At 53.4% G+C, this 16634-nt stretch overlaps 3 protein-coding genes across 8 annotated transcripts in view; 2 read left to right on the top strand and 1 right to left on the bottom strand.

Annotated features, from left to right (window-relative positions):
• The window catches only part of SEMA4B (semaphorin 4B), a 38175-nt gene extending 35691 nt beyond the window's left edge, over positions 1 to 2484 (top strand). Inside the window, exons 15-16 of the mRNA XM_045067266.1 lie at positions 728 to 813; positions 1038 to 2484. Coding sequence (XP_044923201.1) covers positions 728 to 813; positions 1038 to 1780 — 829 coding nt within the window. The 3' untranslated portion in view covers positions 1781 to 2484. The remainder of the gene's footprint in view (positions 1 to 727; positions 814 to 1037) is intronic.
• A 153-nt stretch (positions 2485 to 2637) lies between these two features.
• On the bottom strand, positions 2638 to 7150 carry CIB1 (calcium and integrin binding 1). Of its 3 annotated transcripts, none has more exons than XM_004763730.3 (7): positions 6968 to 7150; positions 6791 to 6825; positions 5545 to 5653; positions 4214 to 4364; positions 3964 to 4082; positions 3803 to 3891; positions 2638 to 2856 (listed from the first exon to the last, which is right to left on the bottom strand). In XM_004763730.3, exons 1-7 carry the CDS (start codon positions 7016 to 7018, stop codon positions 2721 to 2723), a joined length of 690 nt encoding a protein of 229 aa, XP_004763787.1. In that variant the 5' UTR covers positions 7019 to 7150; the 3' UTR covers positions 2638 to 2720. The 3 variants fall into 3 exon arrangements, with proteins under 3 accessions (XP_004763787.1, XP_004763788.1, XP_004763789.1); XM_004763731.3 differs by lacking the exon at positions 2638 to 2856 and adding an exon at positions 3294 to 3585; XM_004763732.3 differs by lacking the exon at positions 2638 to 2856 and adding an exon at positions 3294 to 3556.
• Positions 7151 to 7286: 136 nt separating this feature from the next.
• GDPGP1 (GDP-D-glucose phosphorylase 1) lies at positions 7287 to 12413 on the top strand. 4 transcript variants are annotated; one of them, XM_004763720.3, is made up of 3 exons: positions 7287 to 7675; positions 7861 to 7942; positions 11053 to 12413. In XM_004763720.3, exons 2-3 carry the CDS (start codon positions 7906 to 7908, stop codon positions 12225 to 12227), a joined length of 1212 nt encoding a protein of 403 aa, XP_004763777.1. In that variant the 5' UTR covers positions 7287 to 7675; positions 7861 to 7905; the 3' UTR covers positions 12228 to 12413. The 4 variants fall into 4 exon arrangements, with proteins under 4 accessions (XP_004763777.1, XP_004763778.1, XP_004763776.1 ...); XM_004763721.3 differs by having other exon boundaries at positions 7861 to 7974; positions 11130 to 12413; XM_004763719.3 differs by having other exon boundaries at positions 7861 to 7974; positions 11064 to 12413.
• The last annotated feature ends 4221 nt before the right edge of the window (positions 12414 to 16634 follow it).

Here is a 16634-nt window from a genome sequence, read left to right as displayed (position 1 = left end):
GGATGTGCCCAAAGGGCCACGCGCCACCATCACCACTGGCTGGTAGACTGTGTGTGACTCCTGTAGAGTTTTCTTTTCTTTTCTTTTCTTTTTAAGATTTTATTTATTTATTTGACAGACAGAGATCACAAGTAGGCAGAGAGGCAGGCAGAGAGAGAGAGGGGAAAGCAGGCTCCCCGCTGAGCAGAGAGCCCGATGCGGGGCTCGGTCCCAGGACACTGGGATCACAACCTGAGCCGAAGGCAGAGGCTTAACCCACTGAGCCACCCAGGAGCCCTTCCTGTAGGGTTTTCAGCGTTTGTACTTGGTTGAGGTTTTTTTAGGTTTTGTGAGTGTATCACGAGTTACTTTTATTCCTTGTTATGTTTTATCAAACAAGCGTGTGCATGTGCATTGCTTTAAAAGAGGCGGAGACATGCATTAGACCAGTGGTGCTTCCAGACTTTTTCTCAAGGTCCATGTTGCTTTCATAATGCAGAAAGTGGTATTTAGCCATATTTGAAATAAATACTGTGCAAACGGAGGAGATGCCGGCTCAAACCTGCAGGTGTAGAATCAACCTGGGGAAGCCGCCTGCCGTTTACTCTGGCTTTGGGTCCCGCAGTCTCTGAGCCCCAGGCCCTTATGGAGCTGCAGGGCCAGAGAAGGGCCTGTGCTGCACGGGGGCCGGGTCCCTGTGGGGGCACAATGGTTTCCTGGCCTCTCTCTGACTCTCTTTGGTCCCCAGGTCATGGATCCAGGACATTGAGGGGGCCAACACCAGGGGTCTCTGCAATACTTCCTCACCCGGGCCCCGGTCTCCGGTACTCACGGGTAAGTCGCCCTGTGGAGGGCTGGGGCTGAAGTGGGGGGGCCAGGTCTGCTGAGAAGCCCCCTGCAGGCAGTGGTGGGTTGTAAACGCCTTTCCTGGTCCCAGACTCAGAGTCCCAGAGCTGTGTACCACAGCACAAGGATTACAGTCCCCAGAGAAGTGGGGCGAGCCTGGGGCTCCCGTGGATGCTGGTCCCACCGTTACCCCGTGCCTCTTCCGTCTGCAGGTGAGAAGCAATGTGAGCAAGTCGACTTTCCGCCGAACACGGTGAAAACCTTGGCCTGCCCCCTCCTCTCCAACCTGGCCACCCGGCTCTGGCTGCACAACGGTCTCCCGGTCAACACCTCGGCCTCCTGCCGTGTGTTGCCCACTGGGGACCTGCTGCTGGTGGGCGGCCAGCAGGAGCTGGGGGTGTTCCAGTGCTGGTCCCTGGAGGAGGGCTTCCGGCAGCTGGTGGCCTGCTACTCCCCAACGGTGGTGGAGGACAGGGCAGCGGACCGAGGCGACCGGAGCGGCAGCGTGCCTGTCATCATCAGCACGTCGCGGGTGAGCGCACCGGCGGGCAGCAAGGCCAGCTGGGGGGTGGACAAGTCCTACTGGACCGAGTTCCTGGTGATGTGCACGCTCTTCGTGCTCGCCGTGGTGCTCCTCATTTTGTTCTTCCTCTACCGGCACCGGGGCGGCATGAAGGTCTTCCTGAAGCAGGGGGAGTGCGCCAGTGTGCACCCCAAGCCCCGCCCCATGGCGCTGCCCCCTGAGACCCGGCCACTTAATGGCGTAGGCCCCCCTAGCACTCCGCTGGACCACCGAGGCTACCAGGCCCTGTCCGAGAGCTCCCCGGCACCCCGCGTTTTCACTGAGTCTGAGAAGAGGCCGCTCAGCATCCAGGACAGCTTTGTGGAAGTGTCCCCGGTGTGCCCCCGGCCCCGGGTCCGCCTGGGCTCTGAGATCCGGGACTCCGTGGTGTGAAAGCACACTGCTCGAGCAGTCCGCCCTGGCCCCGCAGACCCCGAGTGCGCAGAGGGGGCCCGCCAGACCTCTGCGGGTTGTGGGACACAGCCACAGCGCCCGGCCCTCGGGGCCCGCAGAGCCTGCTGGCCCGCTGACCTTTGCCAAGCAGCAAGGCCCACTGCAACTGGCAGCCAGGGCCCGGGAGAGCCCGGTTGCGGATGGGGGCCTGCCTGGGTGGGCAGAACAGTGCTCCCTGTGTAAAACTGAGCCCTTTGTTTAAAAAAAAAAAAAAAAATGAAAATGTGAAGCCAATGAGAAGAATGAGACATCGCAGAACGCCACGTGCGCCAGCTGCTCCGCCGCACGGCCTCAGAGGCAGTCTGAGACAGAGCTGGCAGTCCCCACCGGCTGGCCTCTTCCACCTCCTGCCTTATCCCACAGCCACTGGTGGGCCCTCGTCCCCACAGAAGCAGGGGGCGGCTCAGGCTTTGTGGGTCCTGCCTTGCCAGCTGGCCAACTCTTCACAGCCATCATCCCGTCACCTCAGGGACCAGAGGGCCACGCTGCCACTGCAGCCCCTCACAAGGCCTTGGGCTCAGACTCACCTGCTGGACCTTTCCGGCCTGTATCAGGCTGTGGCCACGCGCAAGAGGGGCAGCGCGAGCCCAGGAGAGAGTTTAGGACGATGGATGCCCTTTCCCTCGGAGTCTAGGAAGAGATTGGTGCCTGCCTGCCTCCATCCAGCCTGTGAACCTGTGTGTCCCTTTGGCTCGCATCCCCTCCAGACTGCTCCCGGACCCCATTCCCCGCTCCCTCCTCTCACCTTGCCTACTCCCACTCAAAGTGATGGGGACACTAAGTTTAAGTGGGTTTTATATTTTTTTTAATAAGATGCACTTTACTTTTTTTTTTTTTTAATAAAATCTAAAGAATAGAAACAGAATCCTGGCCCTTCCTCTCAAAGGACTGTTATTCTTTGAGGTTGGCCCAGTGCTCTTGAGTTTTGGGGAGTGGTCTGAGCCTCCGCTTTCCAGAGGCTAGTGGCCCAGAGCCACCCTGGTCTGGTCGACGTCATCTCCCAGTGGAGCGTGGTCCTGCAGGTGGGAAGTTTAATGCACTGATGGGAGGGGCAAAGAATTCATTCATTGTCCGTCAACCCCTTACTTTGCACCTCCCCCAGTTCGGTTCAGGGTGGGAACATGGGATCGGGGAGTGGGGGGGTTGTCATGTTCTTTTTTTAATTATTTTAAAAATGTTTATTTTTAAAAATGAGCACACAGTGAAACTGGCGGTTTTTCTTTTGGCACACAGTTGTCTGAATTTTTATGTGTACAAATTGTATAAGCACCACTGGGAGGAGTTGCACTTGTCCCGCTACCCCGTCCTGCTCACACCCTCATGAGGGCTGGGCCGGGCAGGCTACGGTCTCACTTCCTGCTGGCCCTTTAGATACTGTTCTTCCCAGAAGGACCAAAGGCTCCTGGAAGTCCGGTCCTTCCTCATACCAGTGCTTCTAGTATTATGCAAAGGGTCAAAATGTCTAAACTTTTATTACGGAAGAGTAGAACACAAACAGAGCGATGACAATAACAGAAGGAGAGAGGCCCTGGCACGGAGGGCCTTCTCCTTCCTGGAGCGGGACTGCATGGCCGCCAGCTCTGGGCTAGGCCAGCTTGGCCGGCCCTGGCAACACAGGCATGACCTCGACCACAGCTCAGCAGTGGAAAGCCTCTCTGACGGGGTGCTTGCTGGGACACACGCTGTGGCTCCTGTCACAGGACAATCTTAAAGGAGCTGAACAAGAGAAGAGTGGGTCGTGTTTTCTGATGAAAGAAGAGGGGACAGGCTAGCCCCAAGCTTGTCTTCGCTACAACCCTTCAGAATGGGCTGTCCCACATCTGTCCCTCCCCTTCGGCATTAGAGCTGCCCTGAGACACTGAGAGGAACTGGAGAGACTGCTCAGCCTGGCTGCCGCCCCCCATGCTAACATCCCAGACCCAGGTGCAGCACCCAGAATACGGGGGACCACGACCATTGTACCTGGCAAAGTCCGGTGACCGGGAGATGACGTGCTGAAACTCTGAGAGGTTGATGGTGCCATCCCTGTCAATGTCGGACTCTTCCAGGATCTGGGGGAGGGAGAGCGTCAGGCCAAGTCCCTGCCCTTCCCTCCCGCTCCCTGGCCTGGCCCAGCTACTCACATTATCAATGAGCTGTTTCATCTCTGAAGCACTAAGCCGTGTGTCCTCGCCCTGTCCTGTGAGGCAGTTCACGAGGTGACTCAAGTCTTCTCGGTTCAAGGTTCCATCATCATCAAAGTCTAGAGACAGACACAGGAAGCCAGAAAGAATGTGGTCAGGGTGAGCTCCCAGGCTCCCGAGCAGTAGGTACACCACCACCACAACCATGGGGGGACAGGCCGTGTCCCACCAGGTTGCTCCTGGCTCTCACCAAAGATGCGGAAGGCATAGTGAGACTTGATGTCTGGAGTTGCTGTGTCACTGAACACACTGAGAAGGTCCAGGAAGTCCTCAAAACTCAGGCTGTCCCTGGTTGGGGATGTGGAGAAGACCCTGCAGATTCGTTCCTTGAAGGGGTTGGCCTAGGCAAGAGAGCCTTGTGTGAAGGCCACAGATACAGCCCAGGTCACACACTCCTCAGACCCCACCAGGAGCTGGAGTGAACAGGTCACAGCACCTACTCTGTGAGCTCAGGTTCACAGGAGAGAAGGATCAGTCTTTTAGGGCCAGCCTGGAGGGCAGGAGGACCACCTGACTAAGGGAAGAGACCAAAATGGTTTCCTGTGAGTCAGTTTAACCCAAAGGCAGGCTTGGGGCAGAGAAGGAAGATGAAAGCATCCTAAGGGAAGAGAACAGATGGGCTGGTGACTTTAAACACGTTTACTTCAACACTCACTGTGTTATAGGCCCTTTGCATAAAAATTTTCACAGCAGGGGCACCCTGGGTGGCCCCAGTCTGTGGTCAGACTCTTTTTTTTTTTTAAAGATTTTATTTATTTATTTGACAGAGAGAAATCACAAGTAGATGGAGAGGCAGGCAGAGAGAGAGAGAGAGAAGCGGGCTCTCTGCTCAGCAGAGAGCCCGATGTGGGACTCGATCCCAGGACTCTGAGATCATGACCTGAGCCGAAGGCAGCGGCTTAACCCACTGAGCCACCCAGGTGCCCTGTGGTCAGACTCTTGATCTCCGCTCAGGGTCGTGAGATCAAGCCTCTCACCAGGTTTCGCGTGGGGTTGGCTTGTCCCTCTCCGTTCCCCTCTCCCCCACTCTCTCTCAAATAAGTAAAAATCTTTATAAAAAAAATTTTTTTTAAGATTTTGTTTGTCATTGAAAGAGTGCACAAGCAGGGAGAGCAGCGGGCTCCCCGCTGAGCAGGGAGCCCGATGTGGGACTTGACCCCAGGACCCTGGGGTCATGACCTGAGCCGAAGGCAGATGCTTAACCAACTGAGCCACCCAGGCATCCCTAAAAAATGTTTTTCACAGCAACCCTACAGAGAGGCAATCAGCCTCTGGAATAGGGTTTCTCAAACCTTAATTGGGTAGCTCAACTCCTTTTAAAGGACAAAACTTCTTTGACTCTCCAAGAGTATGTCCAAGAACCCCAACTGGCAAAACACCTCTCTAGTTAATTCCACCAGGTGATTTTGGTAAAGCCCTCCTCCCCAGGAAATTAGGGCTAAATAAAGAGAAGACCAGAACAGGGACCAGTGACCACATGATCTCAAGTGGAATAGCAGAGGGAGAGTGGGGGACTGGCACCTTGAGCTCTGGAAGACTGAGGATCTGCTCCAAGGACACTCGTATCTGCAGTGATTCCTCCACGCTCCGGTGCTCTGGGGGAAGCAGCTCACAAAACCGCCTGTGGGCTCTGGCAGAAGAGGAACTTGTTGGCAAACCTTTCTGTGTGTATTACATCCCCACTCCTTGCTTCATTACCCATTATAAAGCAGGTGAGGAGCTAAGGCACATGCACAACTTCTCAGTCAGCAGGCATAGGCCAAAGGGAGATACATATGTAGTCCCATGTGTAGAAAATCCAGATGTCTCCAGACTACAGGCTGAGAGTGCATTCATGCCATGGGTATTTACTGAGGGTCTAATGTGTGCCAGTCACTGTACTGGGCATAGGTTCTAAAGCTCCCAGAGGGATGGAGAGACTATAGAAGGAGCCAGAAGTTGATCCTGAAAACCAGGGAGAAAAGAGTAAAATTGAAATCTCTTTCCCATTTCACTCCAGGAATCTCCAGCTCTTCAAAGCCTTCCTCTTTTTAGTAACCACCCGAAATGATCTTTTCCTCAGCCCTCCTCTCCTTCCCGCTGGGGTTATCTTTGCCAAGGTGAGCCAAGGAATCTCCTCACTCAGGTGCCTTGACCACAAAAAGCTGGCACACGGCTAGGAAGGAGGTTCCAGCTCGAGTTCAAATCCTCTTACTCGAAGTGTAAGTAATTTTGGTAACTTACGCAAGTTACCAAACTAATCTGAAACTTCTGTCATTGTCCCGGTACCTCCCACCTGAGGATTAAATTAGGTAATGTAGGCAACCAACCACTTCCACGGGTCCTGGCACTCGGAGAGTGCTCAGTAAGCGTTAACGGTTACTGTATTAATTCGGATCGAGTTACCAGGAGCCAAGCTGCGGGTAGGCGAAGTCGGTGGAGAGCCACAGCAGCCCCTGCCCGCTTGGGGCAGGATGTTCGGTCATGCAGAAGGCAACGGGGCTTAGGCCCCGGGGCACCCGGCCGGGCCCGAGGCTGCGAGGTGGCTCCCAGCGGTGCACAGCGGGGTTGGGGGCCCCCCCGAAACGGCAGGAGGGCGAGGAGGGCGGGGCGGGCGGAGGACACTGCCCGGGACTCGGGCCCGGGCGCCGGCTCCCGCTCGGCCGCGGACCGCAGGCAGGCCCCTGTCCCTCCCTCTGGGGGACCCGCCGTTTGCCCGTCTACGGACAGAGCCCCCCCGAAGCCGCCTCTAGAGGATCTGGGAGCTGAAGTTCGACAGGGCACTTACAGGAGGATCTCCTGCTTGGTCAGGAACGTCAAGTCCTGGAAGGCAAAACGGAAGGGGTTCAGCGAGCCTCCCGGAGGCCACGCCCGCTCTGCCGCCGGCCCCAGGATCCGGCTCCCCAGACCCGGCTCCCCTGCGCAGGCCCGCGCGCACACTCCCCGGGACCGGCGTCCCGCGCACCTGGTACTCCGCCAACAGCTCCTTGGACAGGCGACTGCCCGAGCTCCCCATCGTCGCGCCGCGCGCACAGTTCAGCCAACTTGCCTCGGGGCGCCGGCAACTTTTCCACTTCCGCCCTCGGGCCGCGTCACTGCCCCGTCCCCGCGGCAACCGCCCCTGGGGCCACCGCCCCCGGGCCCGCCCCCTCCTTAAAGTGCCCAGGCGCTCCCTGCCGGGCTCCGCCGGCCAGCTCCCGGCTCCCCGCAGTCCTTGGCGAGCTGGAGGCGGGGCCCGGAGCGCGGAGCCCAGGCCTCACGGCCCCGCCTCCGGAGTAGGCGGGGCGAGCCCCGCCGCGTGCGAGCGGCCGGACTGCGCATGCGTTTGGGACGCCACAGCCTCGCCATGGCCCGGCCGGGAGCTTGCGGCGAGTGTCGCGTTGCGTCCTTCTCTACTGCTGTCGGTGGTGCGGCAGCCTTGGGCGCGGTCGGGGCCCAAGGGAACTACCTGGAACCTGGAATTCCGGAAAGCTCGAGACTCGCTACGTGGCCGAAGCGCGGCGAGGACTTTTACATCCAGACGTTGGCGCTCGCCCTCGCCGCACGTGTTGCAGCCCGCATGCCACCTCCAGAAATGACCAGAACCTTGCGGCCCACTGAGGGTGTGCGCTGAGGGTCTGCCGACTGCAGAGCCGTGCAGAGTGATCTTCAAATTTCACAAGAGGCCTGCAGGGTAGGTTCCCGTTTTACAAATGTGGAAAACAGGTCCGCGGGAAGGGTTAGGTGATTTGTCCCTGCTCCGGCATTTAGAAGGCGGTCACCCCGGTCTAAGGCTCTTCTCAAGGGTCCCTATGACTGTAGACCTCACTAGAGCTGGCAGGGACTGAGGCTGACTTGTTTGCTCTTGTACCCTCTCAGCCCCTAGGACCACGCTTGGCCCAGAGCAGGCTCTCAGCAAACTGGATGCGTGAATGCGAACGAACCTCCACTGCTCCAGAAGGTGAGGATTCCAGGCTTAGGGAGGAAGTGGAGGTGAGATTAATTCTTTTGTTTTCAGCTTTATTGATGTGTATTTGACAACATTGTAGGGATTATTTCTTGATTCTCCTGATTCATTCTACTTGATCTTCGTAAAGTTTAGATCTCATCATGGTCATTTCGGTTTAAAACTAATAAATGGTTGAAAACCGGAATACCGGCCCTCTGAAATCTGACTTCAGCCTCTCTCTGCCCTCTTCCCTTGGCTTTCTGGGTTCCCTGCCGGCACAGTGGGCTCTCAGTGCCTCTTCCATAATAGCCTTGGGGAGGACTTTCCTGGTTCTCTAGAATAGATTAAGAATCCTCAGGTTGGCAACTTAGTTTACGTGGGTGTTGATTGGGTTAGTGTCTGTCCCGTCCCTCCCTCCCCCAAGAGCTCCGAGAATTGTGATCTACAGGATCTAATAGGTGGCCGTTGCTGAGTAAATGTTTGCTGAGTGACCTTAGCTTCCCCAGCACTCAGTAAGGTGTTCATCTGAGAGTGGCTTTAGGAAGCCTCCCTGTCTCAACATGGGAGTCCCCACCACCATTGTGGAAATACTCCTCCATTCCAGGAGGTAGAGGCTGCAGAGTACTGAGAACACCAAAACCAGTCAAAATGAGTATAGTTCCGTCCCAACCTGATCATCTTCACAGGAGGCTCTTTCTGTACAAGAGATTGGTTAATAAAAGGGGAGGCGAAGAACAGGAAGCTGTCGTGGTGTCCCCTAGACTGAGGGGAGGGAGCACTGGCCAGCCAAGGCCTGTCCCTGGACTTCCTGGTGATACTGTGTCTCTTTGCAGTAAAGATGTGGGAATTGGCCCTGTGCCATGGTGACCAGCTGTGACACACATCTCTCAGCCACCTCACTTGGTGCTAAACCCTTCCTTGAACAGCTTTCTGATTATAATTTCGCTTCCTGGTAGATTTTTTTTTGAGATTTTATTTATTTGGCAGATAGCTCACAAGTAGGCAGAGAGGGGTGGGGGGAAGCAGGCTCTCTGCTGAGCAGAGAGCCAGATCCGGGGCTCTATCCCAGGATGCTGGGATCATGACCTGAGCCAAAGGCATAGGCTTTAACCCACTGAACCACCCAGAGGCCCCAACTGCTCCTTGTTGTGAAATTATTTTATTAGTTGGATCTCTTCAAGTTTTGTTCATAACTACCAACTCCTGGATTTGAATTCCACTTTTTTTTTTTTCCCCAAGACATCTTTTCCCTGTTTATAATATTATTTCCTTCTTCCTGTTTTCCTTGGCACACGAGATAGGAGAACCACGCCCGGTTTCCCCGAGGGGGTGACATTTGATCTGAGAGCTGAAGGGGACAGCCCTGTGAAGAAAATCGAAAAGGGTATATTGTAGGCAGGGAGCCCAGAAAGCACCAAGGCCCTGAGCTGGAACAAGTTCAGTAAGTGAGGAGTTGAGTAGACGAGGGGACGAGTGGAATGAGAGGCCATGAGAGTGGGCACACAGCTAAGCCTTATGGACTTCATTCTAGGGGCTCAAGGTCACATCCCTAGTGACTAGTAGAGCAGGAATTCAAACATCTGGTCCGCCTTTACAGGCGGAATCAGGCCTAATCTCTCACCTTTGTCCCAGGATGATGCCCAGTTCACAGGCTTGTTGTGAAGGTAGGTCATCTGAGAGAAGATAGAGGGCACCCAGCCCATGCCTGGCACAAGGTAGACATGTGACCAGTGTTCCCTTGCTCCTGGTTTTCGTGGAAAGGTTTGATCCTGTCACATGGTCACTGCTGACTGATCACTCTAAAGTGTTCTGTAGTCACAGGTAATGCTTTGTGCCTATTAGTTCACTTTAATGCAAATCTGACCGTGCCCACTTTCTGTTGATCAGTACGTCTTTACTCATATATTTAGCCTCCTGGTGTCATCTTGGTCCTGGCTCCTTGGTCCTAATCCCTGGCTTAAAATGCTACTCCATAGTTCTATCTGGTCCACCCTGTACCCTTGACCTCCAGGTTTGACTGTCAGCTGCCTCCACCACTTCTTGGATGCTCAGGCTACATATCAAGCTCAGTCATCAGAACTGAATTCTCCATTCCCCCCTTCTTCTAAATCAATCTAGTCCCACCCCCACCTCTCCCTCAGTCCCTCCAGCTCGGTAAAGGCCACTACAGGGTACCACTATGTTTTTTTTTTTTTTTTAAGATTTAATTTATTTATTTATTTGACAGAGAGAAATCACAAGTAGATAGAGAGGCAGAGAGAGAGAGGGAAGCAGGCTCCCTGCTGAGCAGAGAGCCCGATGCGGGACTCGGTCCCAGGACCCTGAGATCATGACCTGAGCCGAAGGCAGCGGCTTAACCCACTGAGCCACCCAGGCGCCCTACCACTATGTTCTGAAGCTGAGATCCTCCCGGTTCTTCCCAGTGCCTCAGTCCCCCTTAGCCTTTTTTTTTTTTTTAAGTATTTTATTTATTTATTTGACAGAGAGCGAGAGAGACAGTGAGAGAGGGAACACAAACAAGGGGAGAGGGAGAAGCAGGCTTCCCGTGGAGCAGGGAGCCTGAAGCGGGGCTCAACCCCGGGACCCTGGGACCATGACCTGAGCTCAAGGCAGACGTTTAACAACTGAGCCACCCAGGCGCCCCATATTAAAAAAAGAAAGAGAGAGAGAAAGTTTACTCAATATACATAACCTTTAAAAGAAAAAGTATAGGGACACCTGGGTGGCTCCGTGGGTTAAAGCCTCTGCCTTCGGCTCAGGTCATGATCTCAGGGTCCTGGGATCGAGCCCCGCATCGGGCTCTCTGCTCAGCAGGGACTCTGCTTCCTCCTCTCTCTCTTTTCCTGCCTCTCTGCCTACTTGTGATCTCTGTCTGTTAAATAAATAAATAAAATCTTCAAAAAAAAAAAACTTTTAAAAAAAGAAAAAGTATTTATTTTTTAATTCAGCGGAAATGAATGCTAATCTAGAGGTGTTGAAATCAGGAGCGTTTCCATGTTTTCAAAAATATTTTCTCAAAGGCATAAATTATTTTTGTAATTGGAACAAAAAATAATATTTATTTGAAACTCAAAATCGAATCTCTGAAAATGGGATGGTGTCCTGTATTTTTCACCTCTTAGGATTGTTTCAGGTCAGCCCCATGGCTGCTGCACAGGATTCAAATGAGATTTCCTATTTGCTCCCTCCAAACCGTAAGGACTGGGAAGAGAAAGGCGTTCCCAACTTTGTCTACCGGCAGAAGGAGCTTCTGGAAGGGATTCAGTGGCCAAGGACCGCACCCAGCCTCCTGGACAGGACACCGAGGTCTCGCTTCGACTCTGCTCTCTGCGCGGCCTGGAGGCAGCGCATGGAACTGGGGCTCTTCCGCTACCGCCTTGGGGAGCTGCAAACCCAGACCCTCCCTGGTGTGGTGGGTTTTGTGGCTCAGCTGAACGTGGAGCGAGGTGTGCAGAGGAGACGCCCCCAGAACATCTGGAGTGTGAGGCAGGCATTTGACCCCGAACAGTTTAACTTCAACAAGATCCGGCCAGGAGAAGTCCTCTTCCGTTTGCTCCGGGAGCCCGATCTCCCAGGTGCTCTCCAGCAAGAGGACATCCTCGTCATGATCAATGTCAGCCCCTTGGAGTGGGGCCACGTGCTGCTGGTGCCCGAGCCCACCCAGGGGCTCCCTCAGCGCCTGCTACCAGCTGCACTGCGGGCCGGCGTCGAGGCTGTGCTGCTGAGCTCACACCCGGGCTTCCGCGTCGGCTTCAACAGCCTGGGTGGCTTGGCCTCGGTGAACCACCTGCACCTGCACGGGTATTACCTGGCTCACAGATTGCCTGTGGAGGGGGCACCGAGCGAGCCCCTGGACCCTGGGGGCCGTTTGCACCTGCTCCAGGCCCTCCCCGCTCCTGGCTTCCTCTTCTACACAAGTGGGCCGGGGCCTGACTTGGAAGCCCTCATAGGCAGGGTATGTCGGGCCACTGACTACCTGACGGACCATGAGATTGCCCATAATTTGTTTGTGACCCGGGGGGCCCCACCTGGAAAGACATCACCATCCTCCGCTCTCACAGGCATCCGAGTAATTCTGTGGGCCCGGAAGTCCAGCTTCGGGGTAAAGGAAGGCGAGGCGTTCAATGTCGCCCTCTGTGAGCTGGCTGGGCACCTTCCCATCAAAACGTCCCAGGATTTTGACAGTCTGACGGAGGCGGCTGCTCTGGCCCTCATTCGAGACTGTCTGCTGCCCCCAGCCCAGGCAGAAGAAGTACAGGCAGCACTGGTGGCCTTGATTGCCCAGGATGAACAGTAATCCTTCTAGAAGTATGTATTTTCTATCCGGTCTAAGTCCCTTTCCAGAAAGCTGTCCACAGTGGTCGCTTGGGGTTCCATGGCTGCTGCCTTACCTGCCTCCACGCCAGGAGGTGAGGTAAAGAACTGTTAAGTGGTCTCTGTAAAGAGAAGAAACCTTAGAATAAATTGAATGAATGCACCGTCATGAATGTATCTGCTTCTCATTTTTCTTCTTAGGCAAGCTTCAGGGATGTCAAACCTGTTACTAGGAAGGAAGTATGGGGGCGACTGGGTGGCTCAGTCCATTAGGCATCCAGACTCTTGATTTCAGCTCAGGTCATGATCTGGGTTGTGCCATCCAGCCCCACATTGGGCCCAGTGCAGAGTCTGCTTGAGGTTCTCTCCCTCTACCCACCGCCCGCCCCCCCACCACATATGCACACTTGTATTCTCTCTCTCTGAAATAAAATCTTTTTTTTTTTTTTAAGATTTTATTTATTTATCAGAGAGAGAGGGAGAGAGCGAGCACAGGCAGACAATGGCAGGCAGAGGCAGAGGAAGAAGCAGGCTCCCTGCCGAGCAAGGAGCCCAACGTGGGACTCGATCCCAGGACGCTGGGATCATGACCTGAGCCGAAGGCAGCTGCTTAACCAACTGAGCCACCCAGGTGTCCCTGAAATAAAATCTTTTTAGAAAATAAATAGAGTATGCACAAGAGTTACATATCCTGGGGTGTCTGGGTGGCTAAGTCAGTTGAGTGTTTGACTTCGGCTCAGGTCGTGATCCCAGGCTCCTGAGATAGAGCCCCATGTTGGGCTCCCTGCTCCGTGAAGAGTCTGCTTCTCCCTCTCCCTCTGCGCCCCTCTTCTCCTGTGTGTGTGCTCACTCGCTCTCTCATAAGTAAATAAAAATACTAAAAAAGAGTTAAGTGGGGTGCCTGGGTGGCTCAGTTGTTAAGTATCTGCCTTCGGCTCAGGCGGTGATCCCAGGGTGCTAGGATCAAGCCCCACATCAGGTTCCCTTATTCTGAGAGAAGCCTGCTTCTCCCCCTCCCACTCCCCCTGCTGGTGGTCTCTGTTCTCACTGTCTCTGTCAAATAAATTAATAGAATCTTTATTTTATTTTTTTTTTTATTTGACAGACAGAGATCACAAGTAGGCAGAGAGGCAGACAGAGAGAGAGGGGGAAGCAGGCTCCCCGCTGAGCAGAGAGCCCGATGCGGGGCTCGATCCCAGGACCCTGAGATCATGACCTGAGCAAAAGGCAGAGGCTTTAACCCACTGAGCCACCCAGGTGCCCCAAATTAATAGAATCTTTAAAAAAAAAAAAGTTACGTATTCCTGACATTATATAGACTTTTCCTTTTATATCAAGTCTTGGCAAAGTAATAGTTAAAGTGCCTTGGGCATTGTGGCCCCGCTTCCTCTGCCCTCACCTCTGCCAGTTCTCCCTTCTCGAGCCACCAGTGACCATTTCTTCATCCCTCCCCTCCACTGGGTCTCTCTTCCCCATAGTCCCTACTTAGAGCACCTTTCCCCGACCCAGCCAGCCTTGAATTTTCCTCCAGCCCCCAGCACAGAGTTGAGTGTTCCTCAAGCACATCATCACCTCATGTGAGAAAAGGCATCTCCACAACTTGAGTACCGCCGTATAATAAGGAGAGGCTGGGAGAGTGGAGGCAACTTGTCTGAGCCCGTACAGCTCACACGCCGCGGGGTCAGGACCGCAGCAACGGTGGTGCACTGCCAGAAGCTGCCTCTCTAGGCATCGGCTGGCTTGGTAGCGGTGGCGTCCTTAACAGCTGATGAGGTTCAGGTCCCTGCGTAGCTGGCTTTCTCCATCCTGGCCTAATCTGAAGTTTTTATATAGAATTTTAGAGTTTTATATCCCAGAAGATGTTATAAGGTCCCACTGAGTTAAGGCAAAATATGTACCACCAAAAAGAAAAAAAAAAGTTTATAAGAAAAGTTTAATATTTACATTTAAATATTATATATTTGACATTTAAATTCCTATAAAAAAAACTTGGGGTCGACCTCCTCTTTCTGGCACTTCGCAGTAATTTTAGCTTATGCTTCTTTCTGTGAGCCTTTGCATATACAAGCTCCCCTAACATCACTTTGTTTTGCTCCCTCAGTCTGAAGGAAGTGCAAATAACCATTACAGCAAAGTGGACTTTGTGTCCCAGGTGATGAGCCCAAATACTAGGTTTTTACCCCAGGACCTCTGTTCAGAGGAAAGCCGCCTCTGGCCAAACTTTTTTTTCCATAAGATGGGGTGGGGGTGGGGGAGCAGATAGGTTTTCTTTATGGTGGTACTTCTCAGCTGTTTACATAGCTCATGAATTGTCAAGAAGGGGATTTAGAAACTTTTCCTAAGCTTAAGTGTGTATCACTTAGGGGACCCTCCATACTCCCCTTAGAGCACCCTAGAAAGATAGGAGAGTGTGATCCAGCCCAGCCCCTCTCCACCTCTGCTCGCTTTTTGGTAGAGGGCCTATGTAACCAAGGGGTTTGGGGTTTGATCTAATGGGAAACGCTTGGGCGCCTGGGTGGCTCAGTGGGTTAAGCCACTGCCTTCGGCTCAGGTCATGATCTCAGGGTCCTGGGATCAAGTCCCGCATCGGGCTCTCTGCTCAGCAGGGAGCCTGCTTCCTCCTCTCTCTCTCTCTGCCTGCCTCTCTGCCTACTTGTGATGTCTCTCTGTCAAATAAATAAATAAAACCTTTAAAAAAAAAAGAAGAAAGAAATGGACACCAAAATCATCTTTGGTGTGTAAAGTGTTACAGTTTCCATAGCATGAGTGACAGAAAGTGGCTATTTAAGAAAATAGACCCCCCTGAATATATCTAGCCCCCTTTAATATATATATATATATATATATATATATATATATATATCTTTAATGGGAAGCGCTCAAGAGTTTTAAATTGGGGAGTATCGGGTGCCTGGGTGGCTCAGTGGTTAAGCCGCTGCCTTCGGCTCAGGTCATGATCTCAGGGTCCTGGGATGGAGTCCCGCATCGGGCTCTCTGCTCAGCAGGGAGCCTGCTTCCTCCTCTCTATCTCTCTCTGCCTGCCTCTCTGCCTACTTGTGATTTCTCTCTGTCAAATAAATAAATAAAATCTTAAAAAAAAAATAAAAAAAAAATAAATTGGGGAGTATCGAATTTGCATTAGAAAGAATACTTAAGGGCGCCTGGGTGGATCAGTTGGTTAAGCATCTGCCTTCAGCTCAGGTCATGATGGATCGAGTCCCACGTGGGGCTCCTTGCTCAACAGGGAGTCTGCCTCTCCCTCTTTACCTGGCTTGTGCTCTCTGTCACTCTCGCAAATAAAGAAATATAATCTTTAAAAAATTAATTAATTAAAAATACTGAAGATGTAATGGATGGCTGTAAAGGAGGGAAGAACAACCAGAGAGTCCAGTTAAGAGGTTGCTGTGTGGTGGCAAATTCAGGCAAGAATTGGTGATGGTTCACTATTCAGATGGTTCAGAATAGTGCCTGGAACCCAAAATATTTGTGCAAAAAAATGAGAAAAGTGATAGTCCTGGAAGGCAAGGGACTCCAAAGCATTTCACGAAGAGAGTAACCATATATGCTGAAGAAACATGAATCAAAGGATGTCCACATCTTTTTTAAAGGAGGGAGGGTTTAGGGTTTTTTTTTTTTTTTTTTTAAGATTTTATTTATTTGAGAGAAAGAGAATGAGAGAGAGAGAGCACGAGATGGGGAAGGTCAGAGGGAGAAGCCTCACTGCTGAGTAGGGAGCCCAAGGCAGGACACCATCCAACGACTCCAGAATCACAACCTGAGCCGAAAACTGTCGCTTAACCAACTGAGCCACCCAGGCGCCCAAGAAGGGAGTTTCTAAAGCGTCCTCTAGATTTAGGCACACGGGATAGTCTAGAATGACAGGTTGGACTGAGTTCGGTGGAGGTGGCCATCAGAAGTCAGAGTGTAGGGACACGCATAGGAGGAGCGGTGAAGGAGCTCTGTGATGAGGCCCTTTTGTTACTCAGCACAGCAGGCTGCGCGCTGTTCGCCGCTGTCCCTCCCGAGCGCGGACGCGCCTCAACACAGGTCACTAAAACACTGAAGGCAGGCGAGCAGGTACTTGTCCCCGAAGGCAGACTTGGCCAAATTCCCGACTCGCCCCCCGGGTTCGAGATAGGATAGGATGAGACGTATGTGAAGCGGCGAGGAAGCGGAAGGGCTACAAGTCCCAGCTGCTGCCCCCGGGAGCGGCCGCAGAGCTGCAGCGGGGACCGCGGAGCCACCACCTCCAGACCCCCGGGTACGCGCGTCGGCCGGGCGCACAAGATGGCCTCTGCCCGCGCCCGAGTGGGTGTGGTTCCGGGGAAGCCCCGCCCCCAGAACGCTGCTCCAATGGGGGCCGCCCTCGTGTCCATGGCGACGGCGGCGG

The sequence above is a fragment of the Mustela putorius genome, unplaced genomic scaffold (assembly GCF_011764305.1).
Source record: "Mustela putorius furo isolate JIRA1106 unplaced genomic scaffold, ASM1176430v1.1 tig00003875_pilon_pilon_pilon, whole genome shotgun sequence".
NCBI classification, from domain to species: Eukaryota; Metazoa; Chordata; class Mammalia; order Carnivora; family Mustelidae; genus Mustela; species Mustela putorius.
This window is presented reverse-complemented; position numbering and strand designations above follow the sequence as displayed.

Bases quoted from the DNA above. Each gene is read 5' to 3' on its own strand.
- CIB1 (XM_004763730.3), bottom strand. From the start codon at position 7,018: ATGGGGAGCTCGGGCAGTCGCCTGTCCAAGGAGCTGTTGGCGGAGTAC. The intron at 5,654-6,790 runs GTAAGTGCCCTG...CTCTTCTGCCAG, and splicing joins ACCAAGCAGGAGATCCTCCT to AGCCCACAGGCGGTTTTGTG. The intron at 4,365-5,544 runs GTGCCAGTCCCC...TCTCTTGCCTAG, and splicing joins TCAGTCTTCCAGAGCTCAAG to GCCAACCCCTTCAAGGAACG.
- GDPGP1 (XM_004763719.3), top strand. From the start codon at position 7,906: ATGCGTGAATGCGAACGAACCTCCACTGCTCCAGAAGGTGAGGATTCC. The intron at 7,975-11,063 runs GTGAGATTAATT...GGATTGTTTCAG, and splicing joins GGCTTAGGGAGGAAGTGGAG to GTCAGCCCCATGGCTGCTGC.